The sequence below is a fragment of the Monomorium pharaonis genome, chromosome 4, assembly GCF_013373865.1.
Source record: "Monomorium pharaonis isolate MP-MQ-018 chromosome 4, ASM1337386v2, whole genome shotgun sequence".
NCBI classification, from domain to species: Eukaryota; Metazoa; Arthropoda; class Insecta; order Hymenoptera; family Formicidae; genus Monomorium; species Monomorium pharaonis.
In genome coordinates this window covers 29,327,831-29,349,776 of record NC_050470.1, presented here as the reverse complement: position 1 = coordinate 29,349,776, position 21,946 = coordinate 29,327,831, and the positions used below count along the sequence as shown (strand labels likewise).

General features: G+C 38.3%; 1 protein-coding gene across 7 annotated transcripts; it reads left to right on the top strand.

Moving 5' to 3' along the window:
- Positions 1-1,381: 1,381 nt before the first annotated feature.
- Positions 1,382-21,134, top strand: LOC105838568 (platelet endothelial aggregation receptor 1). Of its 7 annotated transcripts, none has more exons than XM_028189351.2 (11): positions 1,382-2,370; positions 6,117-6,264; positions 6,337-6,456; positions 6,878-7,004; positions 14,746-14,923; positions 17,341-17,458; positions 17,584-17,864; positions 18,217-18,519; positions 18,891-19,136; positions 19,396-19,533; positions 19,910-21,134. In XM_028189351.2, exons 2-11 carry the CDS (start codon positions 6,167-6,169, stop codon positions 20,047-20,049), a joined length of 1,749 nt encoding a protein of 582 aa, XP_028045152.1. In that variant the 5' UTR covers positions 1,382-2,370; positions 6,117-6,166; the 3' UTR covers positions 20,050-21,134. The 7 variants fall into 7 exon arrangements, with proteins under 7 accessions (XP_028045152.1, XP_028045151.1, XP_012539680.1 ...); XM_028189350.2 differs by having other exon boundaries at positions 6,117-6,268; XM_012684226.3 differs by lacking the exon at positions 1,382-2,370 and adding an exon at positions 3,030-3,673.
- Positions 21,135-21,946: the final 812 nt, after the last annotated feature.

The window sequence follows — 21,946 nt, the reverse complement described above, 5'->3', positions numbered from 1 at the left end:
CTACTCCTTGCGGCAGCTGCAGCGGCTTGTTTATCTACTTTAGATGCAAGGACGAAGAAAAGTTTAAGTCGATCTAAATGCCACGGGCGAGTCCGCGAGTTCTCGACCCCGTTTTCATTCCTCGATTGCTCGATACGGTAAATTGCCGCGCTTAATTATGATATCACGAAAAGAGATTTGACAATATCATTTCGCCGACAATAGGCAAACAATAAGATAAATGCTCGTGGGTATACATAATTGTTCCCGCTCTTATAGAACAGTTAGATACATAATTTCAGGAAAAAAAATATTGTGAGTGCAGTCGGGTTGACATTAAACACGCTACATTTTCTGTGGCGTATCGGTTCTTTTTTCGTTTTATTCAATTAAATAGAAAATTAAAAAGCATTCAGATTTATTAGGATTTGCTACAGGGTGTCGGTGTTTGTATCTACAATCGATTTCAAGTTCATGTAAGGGGAAATAATCCATACGTAATAATTCGGTCGTCGTATCGCCGATCTGCGATGTTTTCACGAATTGAAAATGTTTCAAACACAGATGCTCGAAATCCTTCGGGTAGTATTACATTAAGCGACGGTGCTCTACGCGTGATTTCACACAAAATTGCGAAATTAATTAATCGGCATACCGCCGGTGCGCGCGACACCCGGTTGGCACTGCCGTCATTAAAACGTTTGTATTAATTAGCTCGGTTATGCCGTGACGGACTAGCGGGAATTCGGTCAGGGATTTTGCACAAAAAGCAAGTACCGCTTGGGGAAACACTTGACGCTTCGCGTCATATTTGTGCGCCATTTCCGTCGCCGGAAATAATGAGAATATACGTGTTTATTAAACATCACGACGAGCAGCCTTAGTCTTATCAGGAATACAATTTAATAAAACTGACGAAAAATCGATAATGTCTTCCCAGTAGATAAAATAGGCGAGAACATGTATTACGTACACCAGACGCAATCGCTCGATGAAAAATGTTTCCTTACAAGGCGCATAATATATTTAACGGTGTTACATGGTCGATGCTCGCGCATTTCGTTTTCAAGCAATTTCGAATTTAATATAGAAATAATCTTTCTACAAAACTTACATAATTTTATTCCGATACTAAATTAAACAGAGAACTTTTGATAATTAAAATATACACAGATATTACATTATTATGTAACGTTTAATATAACTTACTTTAGTTGCGTAGCAGACACATATATGGAATTGTCTTTCTCGAAATTTCTCCGTGTTTCGAAACTAATAAACAGTTTTAAATTTTATTAAATTCGTATTAATCAATGGAAGAAGAAGCAGTATATTTCCTCGGTTTCTTTTTTTTTTTTTTTGCTCGTCGGGTAGCCGCCAAAATATAATATATCGCAGATAAACGATACGTAACTTTGCCAGACACAAAACCTACTGCGCGGTGCACTATGCGCCTTACAATTGTGAAATATTTGTTTAGCTGGCTGCAATTGTACGATAGAGTGCACACGTAGAACCTGCGTCATTGAGATCGGCGAGCTGGCATTTGAAAATGCAAAATGACCGGAGAACCAGCAAGAAGAAAAGGCCTTGCTACATTTACTCTCTTTGAGAGAATACATTTCATTTCCATATTAAATAACAATAAGATGTAACGTGATTCTTACAGATAAGACAATTATTTAATATTTAAAAATCACATCTCTCTAACAACCATTTGTTTATGTATATTAATTTCTATTTCATGAACTTTCTGTTCTTTCAAAGTGAACAGTATTATCCAAACAATACTAACTAGTAAATATGATTTGATGGTTTTAGGTTGCCCAAGGCTAGGTTTTATTTCCAGCAAATGCTAGCCTCAATGAAATACACAGGCGGCAGGGGGGGCGTTCCTTCGTAATTACTAATTACTCTATTTAGTTGGGATGTTGTGCAGCGTTGCGGGATTAAGCGGTCGATGCTTCGGACGACGATCCAGCCGTGGTAGTAGTCCGATCTGTTGCGTGCCGCGAGAGAACAAGAGGGAACGCGGTGAATTGGCCTCCCAATCATCTCGTTACTCACGAGTCTGCCTGCTCTCGGCTCTCCGTTCCGACAGACAACTCTAAAACCCCGGCTTTCTCGCCTATCTATTCCAATTCTTGCTCAACGGGAGAGACACATTGACACTCCGCGCGCGTCTACGTCCAAACGACATCGGGTTACGAGCGAGGATAAACTGCGGGAAGACGTGCATTATTAATTCGCAAATAATGCAAGCGGATACGCAACGCAATGTAACGGCGTAACAAGCAGCCAAGCAGCGGTGTAAGATAACACAGGATATAAAGTACTGGCGGTTTTATATGCGATCAAAAGCCACGAGTTTGTATTGGATTACATTACGAAGTAAGAGCTCTCATATCTCGCGCCTGTCGCTCGCCTGATCAATATGCCATTTCTGTCGCGCAGTCGAGCGCGACTGAGAAAAAAATCAATCACATCAGTGAGATCGAAAGCGATTCTTTTTTTTCTCCTCTCCGTCGATACACACGACGTGATGTAAGGGAAACCGATCTCTGTTTCGACAGCCTACTTTTTCGAGGGCACGGCTCTCGTTTCACCGTTTTTTTTTTCCCCTCGGTATGCTTCTCCTCTCCTCTCTCTTTCTCTGTCTTTTGCAACCGCGCCGAATTTTGTCACGCGGATTTTCATTTCTCCGTATAACGCGATACAACGTTGTCACGCTCCGGTGACTGGCTGGTGGCTTGCAACGGCACCTCGCCGGTCGCAATGTCAATGTCTCCGCAGGATATCCGCGTCGCGTTGCGGTACCCAAGTACCAGCATGATGGTGCCGCACGGTATTCTCTCTCTCTCTCTCTCTCTCTCTCTCTCTCTCTCTCTCTCTCTCTCTCTCTCTCTCTCTCTCTCTCTCTCTCTCTCTCTTTCTTTCTCTCTCGTACAACGGTGACGAAGAGCTCACCACATACGACCGCCTCTAGATCCTCCCTCCCCCTCCGTACTCCGCGGCGTGATCGTCGGAGTTGTCGGAGGGTCGGAGTTCATTGTGCCACAAGTGCATTCCGAGTACCGGCGACGCCAATTGCTCGTTACAAGAGCCGCAGCAGTTGCGAATCGCTCGCTGTGAAAGCGAGCGACAGTGACATTTCCCGGAGCGAGGGCTCGGCCCGCCGGAGAGGAGATCGGTCGAAGAGATCAGACGAGAGAAAAAAAAAGAGAGAGAGAAACAAACGCCCGCAGGCTGCGCTCGTACATGCACAACTGCGTGCAACCGCACGCGAGACGATGTCTTCGCGTTCTCGCGAGATAAAGAGCAACGAGCGTGGTTTCCGCGTTATTTCGCCCGTTTCGACACTGACAACGTCACCGAGGCGGCGGATTCTCGTAAAAAGTTAATTTGAATCTCGTCGCGAGCGCGATATCGCGCGTGTTTTCAGCAGAGAGAAAGAGTGAGAAACGTGAAGGTGAATCGCGAGATCAGCGTGGAAGTGATACGGTGTGTTATACATGGATTAAATCGAAGGCCAGTGCGCGCATTGCGGTGAATGAGGGATAGACAGAATTATTATATCCCATGTCACGAGCAAATTATTAAAATATAACGTATAACAATTTACATCCCGCATTAATGAATTCTGTCAAAATTGTGATCACGCGAATGGAATAAACTTTTTGAGGAAAATTTTCTGGTATGTAAACGTCGAAACCGAATTAGTGCTACTATTATATATTTTACTTAGAGGTCGTTTTGTCAGAAAAAAAAAACAGCTCGAAAGTAAAAGCGTTTTATTTCGCTCGTAGGTGGTGATATTAGGCCGCATAATGAATGCATTTGAACTGCACGCCTGACTAGCGATAATATGACGCATATCCTTTTCCCCGTTGCGGGTGACGATTGCGGCGTCACTTCATTTTCTTCGTTATTCCCTTTGTAAAAACTATCACGCGTAAAAATTGTCTTTTCAACCTAATTGGCACGGTCGTACTACCGATTACAATTACATAATCGCTCGTAAAGGAGCACGGCGAAACGCGTAATGTAAACTGAGGTAACATCGAAGGTAATTTGCATCTGCATTTTCATTGCTGGTTTTACAGTCCTACGTAAGGCTCGATGCGTTCGCGGCATAGGCGTTTCGATAATTGCAAATTGTGCAATCACCGACATTTCCCGTCCGAGTTGTTTCTTGCACGCGTTGCTCTGGGTGAAGGCGGATACAGACCTGTTGCGTGTCCGCGTATCATCGTATACGCATCGTATTGTTGCGTATCAATTCAATGATAGGATACGGTGCGCCTTTGTACATCATTGCATCAAAATTTCGATACGCACGGTATGCACTGAAAAGAAACCGTTCGATAATAATAAGCGTAATTACTAAGCTTTGGTGAAATACTTTCAATTAAACATTCAGTTAATATAACCAGACATCTAGTAATATTTAATTCGATATCGTTTAATAATTGATTGATGCTATAATTGTTGTTTTTTTATATAATTATTAAATATTACTAAATATTTGATTATATATTAATAAAACATCTAATTGAAATTATTTCCCGAAAGTTTGATTATTAGGATAAACAATTTTTTTTCTTTTCAATATTTTTCTGTACTATTATGATACGTCTGTATCCACCTTTAATCTCTCCATTTTAGAATAGGATGTTTCAAGCGACTTATGTGTGAACAAAAAAGTTGACAACCTCTGAATTAATATTTAAAAAAAATCAATATCCTTGGAATTTATATTTCGATTGCACTGATATAAGTTATTAATGTCTTCTGTGAAAACTGCGATATAAATTTATCAGAGAATGTTACTTTAATTTAAATTCCCAATGTATATAAAAATTCACAGAGTATTGTAAAATACAGTTATAAAACGCCCCAAAAAATTGCGATGAGATAACCCTTAGAATTCATTAAACAAACAAAAATTGTCTTTTGTATTTATCACAATTATACAAGAGCCATCCAAAAATAAAATGCTGTTTTAAAATAAATAAATAAAAATACATTTTAGAGAGTTTTAATCGAACGCTTTTTGATTAAGCGTTAATTTTTGTGGATTGTTATAAAATTAATTAAATTACGCACCATCTATCTGAATTATCATCATTTACGCGTGTATCACGATAGGAAATGCGACAAACTCTCTTTCGAAATACTAAAACTGACTGTCGCAATAGTTCTATATAAGATATGAAATTCTCTCACGGTTAAAACAGCTGGCCGATGCATTTGAATGAACATCTCTTCAATTTTTTTTGCCCGTTCCGTAAATACACAACGGATAGAAATGGATAGGAGAACATTATGCTGTACGGCACATTTGAAATTTCATGCGGCCTTCGTCGGCATTAGTATTAGTTAATCGAATTAACGTACCGTAGCAGCTATTCTAATCAACTGCGAAATTCCTACTTCTTTCGCATCGTTTTCACAATTCATCATTCTGTACAAGAATAACGACTAAAGTCGCTCCTAGAATTACGGTTGAATAATAAATAACGTTATGGAATTATTTATACTTCTAGTTACAAATACGTCCAATTAATTTATAATTTTATTAATTATTAAACACATATTGTTGCGGATTAATTAATCCGATAATCAATATGCAGAATTAGGGCGAAAATTAATGCCTTACTCGAAATAAGTATTCTTATTCGTACGAAAATTTAATTTTAAGTTATCTAGTATTTTATTTGTGCAATATTTTATATTATATTGCACATTATTCCCGCGACATTTTGACATTCACACTTGGTGCCTATTCAATATCCAATATCGCGCTCGTACGATTGGGGTCAGTTAATACTTCTCCCCAAAGAGAATCTTTTCGGAGGGGACGTTTCTATCACACACCTATTGCGACAAGTGTTTCCGACAGTATCCTGTATGAGTGTTCGAGCAGCGTTACGATAATACGATCGGAGGCTTGACAGAATTCTTCTCAATCAAATTATTAGAATTTATAATATATGATTATTTGAATTGTTACATTACGATACATCTAATCATTGAAATTCCCTGATATCACGTGTCTAAATTCTCTTGCTTTAAATTATTAACAATAAAACATGAGATATCTTTTATTCGAAAACGGTTCTATTTTCTTTTATTAGTCAACTTTTGATGATTCGCTAGAAGATGGAAGGACTTTCTTCACTTTTACATGGATGTCGTCGACAACGATCGGAGTTTCTTCGATGTTGGTTCTTTTGAAGAAATTGTGTTTGAGACCAAAAAACATTTCTGCCTTTTTCGCAGTAAGTATGTAAGCACAAAATGATTCTTAATGATTACACTGTGTCTGTATAGAGAGGCTAATCGAAGGTCTTTTAGCAATTTTATTGAAATGAGTCTCTTGGAGATTTCGTGGATCTTCATCCTGCTCGTGGCGTTTAAAACAGTGTCCATCGCTAACTCGTTGACCGGAGATCACGTGTGCTCAAGAATAGAGAAGTTAGTATCGAAATATAATATTATATACACAATCTGCAATTGTTAAACAAATCTCTGTAATTTCTGTCAAAAATTAAAGACAAACTTCTAATAATAACTTTTAATAAATTACATAAAAACGTTTCAAGAATCAGAATACATACATTTATAAAAATATACAACAAAACACATATGAAATAACAAATGAAATTCTACCCTGAATCTTTCAAATCTGGCGTAAGTGATAATTAAATTTTCAAGCAATATAAGTACGGTTCGATATTTCTTTTTAAGACACCTTCACCTAAAAACCTTGACAATGCAGCCGGCATGCGTAACACATACACAAATCATTATTATATGCATACCTTGCCGCATGCCATGGTAGACCCGATAAGGAAATCGCAGGACCAGTCGATAGTTAATCAATCGTACGTTACAGTTACACGGTTACGTCGTACGAGACCTATACCGAGCCGGTCGTGATCAACTCGTTCACCTGGTGCCTACAAATTCCCCCAAGATGTCCCAAGTCGTGGACCGAATTACGACAACGGTATCGTGTGAAAGTAAGTCCTAAAATAATCCTTTCGTCGAAAATTCACTGTTTAACGAGATGATTTCTGAAGACACATTATTTGACTGTTAATTAATTTATTATTTTATGCTTGTATATAAAGAGTAATTTTTGCCTCGTGTAATTTTTCTACAAAAATAATTTTAGAACAATTTTAATTTAACTCTTTGTCGTAACCTTTGTATACTTTTTCGACATACTTTTAACATTTTCTCATTTTTCTTTTTTCTCGATCGATTTGATAGCACAGTCCAAGCGGACATATCGAAAAAATAATAATTAGAGAATTAATTAATGACAGACGCGCATTTGCATTGAGAAAATTTTTTCCGACGTGGATATCTACATGGGCAATTTTACTGTCTAATCGCCATTCTAGTTTATCTATCAGGGAAAGAACCATTCTTCCAACTTCTCAAAGGAATAGGAAAATATGTTAAGTCTTGCATGCAACACGGAAGACTGCGTGGAAAATCGGTTTCGCGGAAGGCCTTGGCATATAACAGGCAAGGTCTTCCGCGAAACTGTTCCATCAAAAGGATTCGCGATTTTGTTTTGTAATCTCGCTTGATCTAAGTTTACTCTTCGACATAAAACTGTAATAACTTGAAACTTTAAAACCTAAAACTGAAAGCTCACTTAAACCTGACTACGGCTAATGCAACGACAACGAAATAGAATCCTTATAATCGAAATTATTCAAAGCGAAAAAAAAAAGGAAAGCGATACAAAATTGCGAGACAATAGATCCATAATTTATTCCGACGTCAGCGGAAGAAGTTACGTAAATTCCCATTTCCACGCCCCGTTATGGAAAAATGTCGTTTCCCAGGCGCTCCGCGTGAATGGAAAACGATCGGCGAAATACTTCTCTCGCCCGGTACCCGTACGGCAAATCGTACCACATACAAGACGCAATAAAAGAACCTGTCTATTCTTCCGCTTTTGCCTCCTGCTCCTTCGTTCCCTCGCACACGTCCTTGTTCCCCCGTCTCTTTCTCGCGCCGCCGACAGCGAGTTAATTGCGGGGAAAGTCAGCATTAACAGCGGCCGTCTGATTAAGTAAATAAATAAAAAGAAAATGCGGGGCACATAGTCACGTTTGCTTTTAAGCTCGAGCGAGGAGAGAGGGGAGGAAAACGGCAGCGGGTGGCACACAGCTGCACTTATGCCCCGTGAAATGCGGAATTGACGAATCGCGCCGCCGAAAGAAGAAGGAGGAGGAACCTGTCCTATCCCTGGTAGATTACGAAACGGTCCAGAAGCGGGCCATTAGCTGAAAAAGACTTCGCACGATACCGTGTGCATATCTTTTTGCGTTGGGTACCCTCGGCGATGAAGGGAAATGCCGGAAGTCGGCAATTTGCGAAAACGTTTAACTCGACGCATCGCAGGTAACAAGACAATCTTCTCCGGGGGAGGGGGAGAAGATCGTATCCCTCTCTCGTGCGGTAATATCGTCAATTCGGAGAGAAACACGCGTCGTTCAATCCTGGCGTGTATTAAGTGTAGAGCACATTACGAGAAATTGCGCGATCGATTGCGTCTAAATAATATGCAATAGCGATGCAACGTGCGAGCAGGTATTCGGGCATGTTCGTAATTTAAACGAGTGCCTCTCGACGTCGTCGGTCGGACCCCTCTCCCGATATCGCCTCAATTAAGGCCCCGCAATTACCGAGGCGCGAACGTAATAAAGTCGATGTGAAATCTCCTCTCGCGGGAGATTTACGGGCGCCGCCGGGACATCCGCCGGGACATCCAAAGTGAATTGCCGTCGTTTAACGAGAGATGAGACATGACGTGCGTCGTGTAAACAAAGTCCGAGAGCGAACGACATAATTGATGTGTAAAAAGCACCACGTGTCATCGACCAGCAGACGAGTCTCGGGTCTCGTGGGTAACGTTTCAGTTTCGAAAGATGAAATTGTATATGAGAATACGATGTTAGATTAATTTTCAATATCTGAACAAATTGCACCTTATGTTAATCGTCCTGTCTATTTTCGTGAAAAGGAGAATACTTTCGTTTTTTCTTTTTTTTGGCCTGTATAAGGCCACATGTACCGAAAGAGAAACAGAAGAATGTCAAAGGCCGAAACCTCTATTCTTCAGGAAAAGATTTCAAAAGCTCGAAATGACGAATACGTAATATTCCTACATAAATTAAATAGATAAGAATACATAAATCTAAAGATTGAAATTTTCATCTATAATGCCATCGGTCGAGGATTCGATCTTTTATTTAAACACGTTCTTCTATTACAGCAACAACTTATAGCGTCGCTGAGCCGGATCCAAAAAATGAATATAATTAAAATCCGAATTATTATTCATGCAACTTATAAATAGCACTTACGTTGTAATAGCTTGGCGTTTAATTTATAATAGTCAAAATCCGCGAGGCTACACTCTGGAGAAACGCGCACGCTTTCTCACGGGATTTCGCGAGACAGATCGAACAAATCGCGCGCGTCCGCCAATTAGATTAACGAGAATGCCCTCGGAATATCGGCCGGGTCTGAAAATTCGTGCATGCCTGAGGAATCGACCGGAAGTGAAAAGATCTCGCTCGCGGCGGCATTTCGTAATCGGCCTGCCGCACACCGGCGTGCATTATATCAAAGTCGAGCGGGAACGCTCAGCCTAAAATGGAAATTTTAGCGTGTTGTGGCGTGTGGCGTATGCCGCGCCTGGGACGAGAACGCCCGCAATGTAATCACACGTACGCCAAATAAGGTGCACGCATACACCCGTGCACATGAGCCATTTTGCACGGTTTATTATGTGGACAATGAACTTACTTGGTGCAGCCTGCGAGAAAAAAACGAATATTTCTTCATTACATCGACAGCGCGTCACGTACGCTGCCATATAATTATTGTTTCGAAAGTCCTTTTTTCTCTTTATAAACGAAACATTAATTTCTGTATAAAATATCTTTGTACAAAAAACAGTCTTTCGCGTATAAATAATTCTCGCGCGCTTAATGTGCATTCAGTAGGTTTAACTTTTTTTAAGAAAACTGAAACAATCATTTATAAACTCAAAATAAACAACTAGTTAATTACAAATTAACAGTTAATTAAAAAATTTGTAATTAACTTGTAATTGTACAAATTATTGCAAAACAAAAGGAGATATCATAGTATAAAATTGTACAATTATTATTCAAGCATTTTTTAATTTTACAAAACAATTTGAAATAGCATGCACGAAACACACGTATGCTGTTTCAATATTATTATTTGTAAATATTTAAAAAATAATTGAATAAATAGCTTTACAAATTATAATCACAAAATTCCTTTGTAGCAAGAGATATGCTTTCTGTTGCTGCAAAATGTAACGATTATTGCGAAAGTTTTCTATCTGGTAGATACGTGTAAAACTATTCAAATAAGAATTACATATATTAAAAATCATATAAAGTTATATTTAAAAAATAATAAAACTTCATATCGTATAAAATAACATTATCATACAATTAATATTATTTTTCTTATAGTACAGAAATTTTTTGTAAACATCTGTATATTACTATTCAATCCAATAATAATGATGTTAATTAAAAGTTATGTATCAACAAATCGATTCGATTTAACTCGACTCGATTCGCGTTAAAAAAGCCCTGATTCTCACGTCTCTAGATATGATAGTTTCTGTAATTCTTAACAAGGGATTCGCGTGAATTAATCGAGATCTAACACTAACAGAATCACCCGCTTGTTATATCCACTATTGACCTACTTAGAACTTTACGAGGCAACCATCGCACATTATCGCGATACGATCTGTATAATACGACGACGGTGGTGGTGTACGCGGCGGAATTACGGTGCAAAACAATTACAGCTTTCATCGGAGCTTCGCCGATCCCGGCGCTTATCAAATCCGCGGATCTAACTTGTGGGATTGTACATGCCTCACGAATTCGCATCGCCGCGCGATCGAAGGTTTCGGCTTGTTAGCATACCGCCGAGCACCGTCGCCGCGTACGCGCGCCGACTACGTAAGGAGCTGTGCGCAATTGATAACGCAATGCTCACGTAAGAGCGAGGACTCAACGACAGAAAGCGCGAATTCCAGCGTAGGTGCCGTTGAGCGAAGGTAAAATCGTTTACCTCGCTAATTACCAGGTGCGCTCCTGGAGGACTGATAAACGCTTGTAACGCAAAACTGTAAAACAGCATCTCGCATTGAGAAGCGGCGTGCCAACGGCGAAGAATCGGGTGCACGTTACTTTTTCTTTCAATCACCGTCATTAAGAAACAAGAGAAGCAGCTTCGCTTCGGAGTAAATTGAAGTTACTAGCCGGGAATGATGCTGGAATGAAGCTGAAACGTAATACGCCGCTAATTACCGATCGCGGAAGAATTATGGGCGAATAAATGTACGCTGCGGTACGTGAGAAGCTAAGTCGTTAACTTCTCAGCGAAAACGTATTAGAAACGTATATAAGTAAAATACGCATAAGCGATAAGGGATCACTCGTATGCAATCGAGTTGAAAAAGGAAACTCTATTAGCAATGCTCAATAACGAGATACTCCGATATGCATGACGCAGGTGACATTTTTAATAGCAATGTCACCTGACGGTCGAATTAAGAAAAAGGAGAACGGTCAAGAACAAAAAATGCAAGCAGGATAATATTGTATAATGAGCGAAAATTACCGTTGGACAAGTCGAGGTCACTTGGTGTTTTCTACTATGCTAGAAAACGTCTAAATTGCACAACTTTTGAGTAATAACGCACAAGCGTTAAATGAGAAGAGAGAGAGAGAGAGAGAGAGAGAGAGAGAGAGAGAGAGAGAGAAACACTTTTATACGTGTTTAGATATAAATCAGATATAAATTGTGTATTATATCATTAAATTTAAACTTTACTTATTACATTATTAAGTATAATTTTTAGAAATATTTTGCAATATTAATCTAGAAACTGTAGAAAAATCTAGAGTTCAAACATGTATATTTACACAAATCACACAGATCATATAACATTATCCATTTTTTAATTATTACTGCTGTTTGTGTCTAACTGTGTAGATTATATCGTATAACATGCATATAATTTTAGAAATGCTTACAATTAATACAATTATAATACAATCGATTTAGAACATTTTCATGAAACTGTGGGACTACTTTGAAAAACTATTACGCAATCGCGTAATATGCATTCCCACGTAACGTAACGTTTTATGAAAAGACAACAGGATCAGATGCTATCGAGATGACGTTATCAAGCATCATGAGATTTCTGAAATCGATAATGTCCATCAAAACGATACAATATAATATGATCCATTGTCTGGCTACATAGTTGAGCGCGATATTGTAATCAATAACTTATCTCTCTTTTTTGTGAAAGAGAGTCTCATTACGCAAGCGAAAGGTTTGCTCTGAGAATTAATCATGTCAGTTACGGCGTTTAGTGAGAACAAAAAAATCTTTGACGTCAGTTTCCAGTGCATTTGGTAGCTCTCACCGTAAAGATCTATAATTCCAAATGATTTATAACAAGACATGAAACATGTTTATCAATTAAATGAATAGGTTCACAGCCGAGGTTTTTACTTATATAGAAATTTTCTTATATGAAAATTACGAGTCTGTTCACTGTTAAATATTAAATTATGGTATATAAATAAAAATGCAGTTTCGTGCGAGTCAATATTGTATAATTTCACGAGAAGTAATTTAAACGTCAGTTCTCTTCAAAACATACATACACAGACATTTTTAATTTAAAAAATTTAATCTTTGGTGACTGTTATGCTTTAAAGAGATTCTAACAAAATAAAAATAGTAAATACACAGAGAGAAAGATTTCTTTAGTTTTAATAAACAGTTTTGTTTGACTATTCCAAAGTATATATTTCTTTGGTTTTAATAAATTTTATAATTTCATTACATTTAATAAAAATTGTTAGAAATAAAGAAATATATATGCTTTGGAATAGTCGAACAAACGGTTTATTAAGTTTAAAGAAAATTTTCCTTCTGCACTCAAATAAATAATCTTACAATTTCAACAACAATTATATGTGTGTAAAATCTAGCTGAGACAGATAAATAATTAGCAAATACTGTGATATGTATATGTATTACTAATCAATCTAGCTAATAGAAACAGAATTTTCAAATTCTATACGTGACAGCCAAAATTCTAGCAAATACAAAAATTAACAATACATTTTGGTTGTGATATCAAGAAATCTGTCTATATCAGCAAATAATTATATGTGTGTATAAATTTTATTATATTATTTGTTGTCGAGAATTGCTCTGACATGTTTTTATTTTTATTTACATTAATTAAATATTCACATTAATAATTTATTGCATAATTTAAAAGCCAATATTCCAGAAAACCTTGAAGAATGAATAAAAAGAGCGACAATAATTTCGCAACATCGTGCATATACCAAGATAATAAAAGAAACCTTGTTCGGTGTTGCAATAAAAGTAAAAGAGTGTTCAAATTTCGTGACATGTATCATGTATATGTATCAATTTGCATATAATTCGGTTCATATGTATCAAAGACCTTGTCCTTAATGGTGTATTATGAAGTCGTTATCTTTCTGACGGCATGTCAGACGTCCAGTTGAAAAATTGAAAGTGCAGAATTCACATGATAAGAACGAATTAAAAGTGAGCTGCCTTCTTTTGCAAACCAGACTTTGTAATCAAGTAAAAGAGACTGTCGAGTAAACGCGCGATCGTATAGCGCACCAATCCATAATGTTTAAAAACATATTCGCGTAACGTGATCGCAAAGGCGATGATAAAATGTAATAACGTTCGCAAGTAGGAGAGAAAAGAATATTTCCGATTTGATATTTTATGGAAACGAAATTTCCACACGTATTCCCTTAAATTGAAGAGAAATTTATTATCGAGTTTGTGATATTCAATCTTCAACGGTTTCATTATCCCCCGCAAAAGTCATGCACTTCTCTTTCAAAGTTCGTTTGGAAAATATTATTCAATCGTTATTAAAGAAATTTGTTGACGCAAAAATCAAATTAATTAAATTTAAGTAAATTTATTTTACTTGAATTTACAAGAAATAGTTAATATTTAATTGACATTTATTTGTTGGCAGTTATCTGTTCGCATACATTTCGTTTCTGTTTACCGTCGTGTCTCTGATATTTTTATATATGCGTTCGAGCACGTTTGGTCAGTCAATTCAATGTTGCGAGGAGGAACTCGTTACGCGCCCGTGTGCGTTCCTCATCTCGTTTCTCTCTGCGATCCCTCTCCCCCTCCCCCTCCCTTCACTTCGTCCACCATCGCGTGCCCTCTCTGCATTCCGCACCAGCCGTTCTCACTTTTACTCTCGCCAATGATCGAAATCTCGTGCTTTAGAGAGTGATATAACGGCCGTCTTATCTCCGGAATTCTTCGTCGTAACTGAAGTCGTTCTGGTGAAATCGTTCTCAAAACGAAAAAAAAAAGAGGAAAAAGAAAAACACCAGAACAATATATCATCATCCTCTCCTTCTCTCTTTCTCTCTAATATCGTATTTGATTATTGCCATGCTAATAATGTCAGAATCGTCGAGTCATTTGATTATTATGTCATTGTTACGAGAGGAAAACGACAAAGAATTATTGGCTATTGTCGAAATCGAAAGTGTTCTCTTGACATAACAATCCCGACCGATCAATTAAGATAAAAGCGTTAATAACACGTGCATCTCTCGAAATACGTTGCAGACGGAGGAAAAGTCGAAGACTCTGGAGGAATGCTGCGAGGGATACAGAATGACTCACGGCGACGCGGAAACGGATGCGAGCTGTTTACCATTTTGCGAAAAATGTGTGGCAGGTGTGTGCGTCGCGCCGAACGAATGCCAGTGCGATCCTGGGTATCACGGAGATGATTGCGCCTATGGTGAGTCGAGCAAGAAAATCATTAGGATACGATTTCTCGTTTTTCCCTCCATCAAGCGTCTAATCTTAGGTTTCCTAATGTACTTATAATGAATACTTATCATCGGTAGTTTAAACCTGTAATTTTTACACCTATGATTGAAATATATCTTAAATATATCTTTTTGTAATTGCTTTTTGTGTATTTAAGATACACCGATCATTTTTCAATTTATGAATGACACGTAACAGGGGAACTTTTTACATTCATAGAATTGCATTTTAAAGAACAAGAAATATTGAAATATCTTTTATCGGTATTGAGAATTAACGACCCCGTTATTCTAATGCAATATGATACAGTAACTAAATTTTTATCACACGATGATTACGGTTATGCAAGACGACGCCAGTTCTGTCCGTAATATCACTGTCAACGCGAACATCAGAGTGACCCCGAAGAAATACTATCTTAAAAAAGAAACAACGAAAAACGTTCCAGAAGGTCATTGAAACGAATTTCATGGCTGGCGATACTTGCGACATCTTCCATTTATCGAGCCGGACCAAATAATTGTAGTGCTAATTAGGTGCTCATAAATTGCTGTGACATTTAAAAGGAATACATTTAAACCTTTTGGGCAATATAAATGGCGGTGAATATATGCATGCGAAATCCGTTGAATTAAAACTATTCGGAAGGTCTTTCGAAGGTCTGTATAATGAATAGGTTTGTATAATTTCTTGTAGCGCTAATTTCGCAACGATCCCCGTTCAAAAATAGGATCTAGGATCTAGACTCTAGATTCTAGAGGAAAATAAACGATGCGTCGCGCTTCGAATTGTAAAACGAAATTGAGAGCAAACAGATCCGAAGCCGGTAGCAACAAAACGCAATGAGAAATTTCACGCTCCATGAAACGGACCGACCTTCCACCGCCGCGAGAACGCGCGTGCGAAACGACTGTTTCCCAGTAGACAGTAGTAGGTACTTCCACGCGAGTCATAATAACGAGCGGGATTTCTCGTGTTCATACAGCGGGTCTCGTTAAAACCTACGTGAGCCCACACGTGCCGCTACAAAGTGGCATAATCACGGTTGTTGTAAAACAACGACGTAATAAAAGCTTTTAAAATTTTCATTGAGTCTTTGACGCATAAACAATAAAATTTTTTTACAGTAACTTATCATACTTTTTCTTATACCTTTAAGAGGATGCTGGAATGGCCAAACTTGATCGAGGTCAATCATGTAAAATTATTAGTGCAGTTTTTACATGTGTTTCTTTTATAGATTTGGAATTTTTTCCAGAATTAAAGTACGCGCATTAATATCAATCTGAATTAGACTTTACATCTACTTTTCAACTTTTCACACGCATGTACGTCTAAATTTTCGTTAAACGGTTTCGTCTCAATTAAGTAGTTATCGGAGTCTAACTTTAAGAACTCGGAATTTCTTGTTCCTGTCATCTACGCGTCTGGAATCTCAAATTTTGTGAGTACAAATTGCAGATCTTATATTAAGCAAATATTATGACGACGTGACAGACTCCACGTCATATTTGACTGACAATGAGAAAAGGTATAAGTATCACAAATTAAATGTCTTTCACACTCCGCGTACGTGTTCTCAAAACATAAGCTTTTTTTTCACTTTCAAGTTAAAATTGTCTCATATTGTTAGGGAGCTAGTTTTCAATAGAATCTCTCAAGTTGCGGATTACACGCAACTGCGTCAATAGCGATAGGGGAACACTTCAAAAGTTGCGGAAGCCCGGAAGTTACGAAGCCGCTATTTTGCCGCGAACGTACATCGAGAAGGTCGTGGGCGGCGTATAATAGTCAATCAGATACATACGCGTAACGCAATCGCGAACGTCGATGCCTTATAAGAGACACTCGCGGCTGCATGACAAAAGTTCGCCTTAAACATTTCCCAGATACGATCTACAATCCTACTCGTAAAGACTTATTAATTTCGCTTGCCTGTATTTACGAAACGTTTAATAGGCGGCATTACGTAGGAATTGCGCCATTTTTTCGTCTTGGCTGTCAACTATCCGTGAAATACGTTGATATTATAGATTAAGGTAGAAAACGTCTTTTGAAATATCTTATTTAATGTGGAATTAATGAGGTATATTACGCATTGTTTTTCTAACATGCGCACAGTGTTATATGACATACAGAAATAAAAAGAATTGAAAAAGAAACATTCTGTAAAACAACGATTCATCTACAATTGCTAAAAATTTCTAAATAGTAGTAGTACGACTTTTTAAACATTCTTTTTATTAAAAATAGAAAATTAAACATAAAAGTCACGTAAATTGGCATGATTTTGTGACATTAATGCACAGTGCGATCTAAAATAGGTTGACGATTAAATATGTTAAATAAACAACGTTTCATTTGTGTATTAATTTTACTTCGCAGAGTGTCCTTTGGGAACCTGGGGAGTACAATGTACGAAAGTATGCGACTGCGGGGAAAGTGGTACCTGCGATCCCGCGAACGGCACCTGCCAATGTTCTCCAGGACTACGGGGATCTCGGTAAGTGTTTAAGAGTATCAATGATCAATGTTTACCGAACGATAAGAGAGTAGCACCTCGAGGCAGTATCCGTCAAGTCGAGTACACGATACTGTAAAAATTACAAAAGGCTCTTCCTTTCGCAGATGCGAGGAGCGTTGCGCGATCGGCCAATGGGGCCTGAGTTGTGCAAACGAATGCACATGTCAAAACCGGAATAATGACTGCGATGCCGTAACCGGAAGCTGCATCGACGGCGGTGACGACGACGGCGACGACGACGACGTCTTTTCGGTCGAGCAAACGTCGCCTGTTTATTTGCAGAGCTCTACCGTCGACCGTCTACCGCAAACAACGGGGATTAGTACAGAGCAAACGGAAGTCGTCTCCGTTGTGCCGCATTGGACTACCGAACGCCAGACGGAAGGTGAGATAATATGTTTAATCGAGGAAAGGATTTGCGCTTCGGGGAGGGGGTTACGCAATTTTGTTTGCCCAGAGAAATGAATCTTCACGCTTTCAAACGCCTGGAGACAGCTCGACGGGCGAGCTCGAGAAAAAGTTGCCGATTAAAATTAACGTTAGGGAAAGCACGTGTCTCGCTCCACTTTCGCGTCATTAGAAAAGCATATCTCTATAACGCCACGTGTAACATTGACGATATTCTTATGTCTCACAGTCGGTGACAGATTGCCTGAGATTTATTTAATTAAATAATTAATAACTCTAACGATTAACTAACAACATAATAAAATTAAAAATTGATTTGTGTAATTTAGCTTCCATCACAGTTGTCAGTGACGATTGGGATGACACAAACTACATTCCGGAAACGACGAGTCCGGCAACAGCTTCGATTGCAGCCCCACCTCAGGAAGGGGCCTCAATAAACGAGACACAAACGAAAGATCTTTCCACTACCGTTCGCCCCGTGATTGTCTTGGTTTCCGTTCCCGAACGTAGAAGGGACGTTGAGAAAGATAGGCAAAAGTTCGCGACGAAGGACGCTCTTTTTAGACGCGACCAAAGTGACGAAAGGAGCAACGCGCCAAATGTCGATTACGTGAAAACCATTCACAAAGGTATTATCGGCATATTTCGCAAATGCACAATAAAAATCTTTATCTTGTTTATGTGTAACTCAATCGTTTAATCTTTACATAAAAGAAGATTTGACTAAATTTGTTCCTCCATATTGCTTATTTTAAAGTGATAATTACAAAAATAAGTAGGTACAGTATACTGTTTTACTTCGTTTCCAGTGGAAACACAAAGAATACTGTGCTTTAACCAATACATTGTCATTTACGTGTCCAACATGTAAAAGAAGAAGATTAATACAAAAATATGAAAACATAAATTTATAGATTAAGATATAAGGGAATATATACAAATGGATGAATTTATAGAATTTAGATCCTTTAGAAAAAATCGTAATGAAACATTTTTATAGCCGCGACCGACGACATCCAGACGTCAGCGCCGATCCCGTTGGACATCGCTCTGATTGTCGTCGCTGCGATCGTCTCCCTCGGTCTGACCTCGCTCGCGGTGGTTATGGTCCTTCACATGCGCACCAAGCTATTCGAGACCATTCGCCTCGCCGTCTACGACGACGAGAAGACGACGGGTAAGGGGCAAGAACGCGAGAGCGCGAACGGCGGAAGGACGTCCGCGGTGATGAACGCCACTCTGCCACGTGAGTATCGAGAGTTACACGTTCACCTGTCAGCGGCAGTTCTCTTCTAGATCATCAGTGAAATCCGCGTGTCCTTGACCCCAATGGGGAGGTCTGGCCACGTAATCGTTTTGAGAATCTTGACCGTCATAGTCAAGCGAGAAAGCTATCTCCTCGTCGATCATCACGCGGTGTCGAGCGCCTCGTGCGATCTCTAATCAACTCTCAATGCTGCGATCGACATATTATCGCATATTATGCTCGCCGTTTATGATTTCAGCACCCCCGATCGGCGTGAATCCGATATTCGCTTATAACAGGGAACCGGAAACGGTACTGACTGTCGATGGCATTGAATCGCTGAACACTTACGCTAACGGCGCTACGATTGGTCTGCGAATTTCCGGAAATTTTCGCGGTAAGTTTTTTTCTTACTGAGTTTACCAAAGCACAGTAATCGCAATAATTATTAAAAAAAAATAATTTAATAAAACAGTCTACAGATGCTAATTAGCGATAGTGAGGACTGTGTCACTAAATAATACTATTGTAATTATTTTATATCAAACTAGTAGTATTAACTTTTTTAATGTAAATAAGTTATCCAAATAATACCAATAATATTTATTTGAGTCAACCAATCGTTTTTAATCAGAGTATCTGTAAATACAATTTTATTTTATTTTTTCCTCGAGAAGACAGAATTACATTCTTTAATTTAAATAAACTGTATATTTTTTACGGATATAATTGCTTAAGATTCTCAACAGAGATTCTTTTATCACGTATCACAGATCTGTTACAAGACGGCCATTACGACCGACCATCGGCAACTCTGATACGTCTGCAGCCAAACTTGGATCATAACACGGAGCACTTGTACGACGAGATACCCATGCAGACCACTCCGCTATCCGATCGCAAGGATTTGTGATGGAGAAACGGTTTCATTTATCATACTCACGGTTCAGTCTATCCGTAACTTAAATTACATAGTTTGATAATGCGTCATTGTCGTAAAAGGACCTTGAAGCATTTTCAGAACACGAAGCGTGTCCACTTGTCGCGGACAAAACGGTCGATGAAAAGCCGATCGCTTGATGAAAAATGTGCAAAAACTGGTTTCCGACCTTACGCAGAGCTTACGTTGAATGCGCGCAAGGTTGAAGAACGTGACTGTAATTGAGTGGCGGAGAAACAAGTCGACAGTTCGAGCATTGGTGCTGTCAGTGACCGACACGAGTAGAATTTAATCGGCGGAGCGTGTCGGAACCTTCTGAATAAACCATTCGTAGTTTCGTTTGACGGGATGACGTCAAACCGGAGGCGAATGCACCCCGATTGCGCGCGAATGCGCAATTAGGTGGAAAACGCAGCCCTGTGTAACGAGCGGGGACAGCGTGCCGACTGTATTATTACATAAATGATATTAAACGTTAGTATAGCCTGCGGGGACGAAGCTACCTGTTTGCAAATAAATAGATGCGAGAATAAATTGTTCGGTATAAATCTAGCAGCCTCGTTCAATGCTGACGTAATTTACCCTGATATAAATTACCATTGCGCAAATAAATCTATCGTTTATTTATTCCAGGTGCGAACGATCTTTTCGCATTTATTTATCGCCGACAGAACAGCGCCCGTTAATGTTAATAATTATTAACATAAATTCTTTAATAATCAGCCCCGTAGTAATCGCATGCTCTTCCGCGAAGAAGTAGTATTGAAGTGAAAACATATCCTGCGATAATATACAATTTCTAATTACATCACTAATGATGTGCACATAAGCGATAATATTAACCGATAAAACAAAATTCGTTATCGCGAGAGGAAACGCGCTAATGACTTTTGTGCCTTGAAACTGAAGCCAAAGAATCCTATTTTATAAAACTCCTATTTAAAGTGAACGCAATATATGTATCCTAGAAAAATATGCGTCATTTTTTACTTGTAAACAATTTAAGTAGTTGTCTGTAATAAATTAAATAAAGTAAATAAATAAATGTGTAAATATAATTGCGTACGGCTTTAATCGCTGTTATTATTTTATCACTATCTTTTAAGAAGTCACATAAATATTACTTTATATGCAGCGGTATGTTTATAAACTGAGAGTCGTTGAAAGGAATAACAAACTATATGTTATTATCTTTCTCCGAAGATACGGATTTCCTTCAGTGTTTTCCATAGGAGAGAAGAAAAATTTTCCGTTTCTATGTCACGCGATAATTCGATGCATCTCTTCGTTTTGCACCGATTTTTTTTTATTTTGCACTCGTTTCAAGGAAATGTTATTTGCAGTCAGCATTAGCTTATCGTAATTAAATAAACAAATTTCATGCATTTATCGCATTTAATATATTCTTTAATATATTCTTGCGCGCTATCTTTTATCATCCCGATTCGCTGGTGTATTCATTCCCGATTAGCCGGATTACGTAAACAACATTGAATGTGTAAAGCAACAGTTAAAATAAACTGCACACAAAAGACAATTTTTGCATGGATCGGTGCAATGCTTACATCAAAACAAAACTCTGATTACTGTATAAAGCATTTTCCTCTTAATTAAAACATTGAATACATCGTACAGCTAATAATCTTCTTTTCAGATAACCTCATTCAGATTCAAAGCTATAGCAAATGCACAAATGTATTTTTTAATTAGTAGCTTTTATACATACTATTCTCCCTTATATTTACATAATAATTTTCCATGTGCATGACTCAAATATAATTTTAAAAATTTTCTGTTTTTTTACTAGAAAAATCTCATGAAAGCTTTGCACATTTTTATGATTCACGTCGTGCGAAGAGTATCTTTTGAT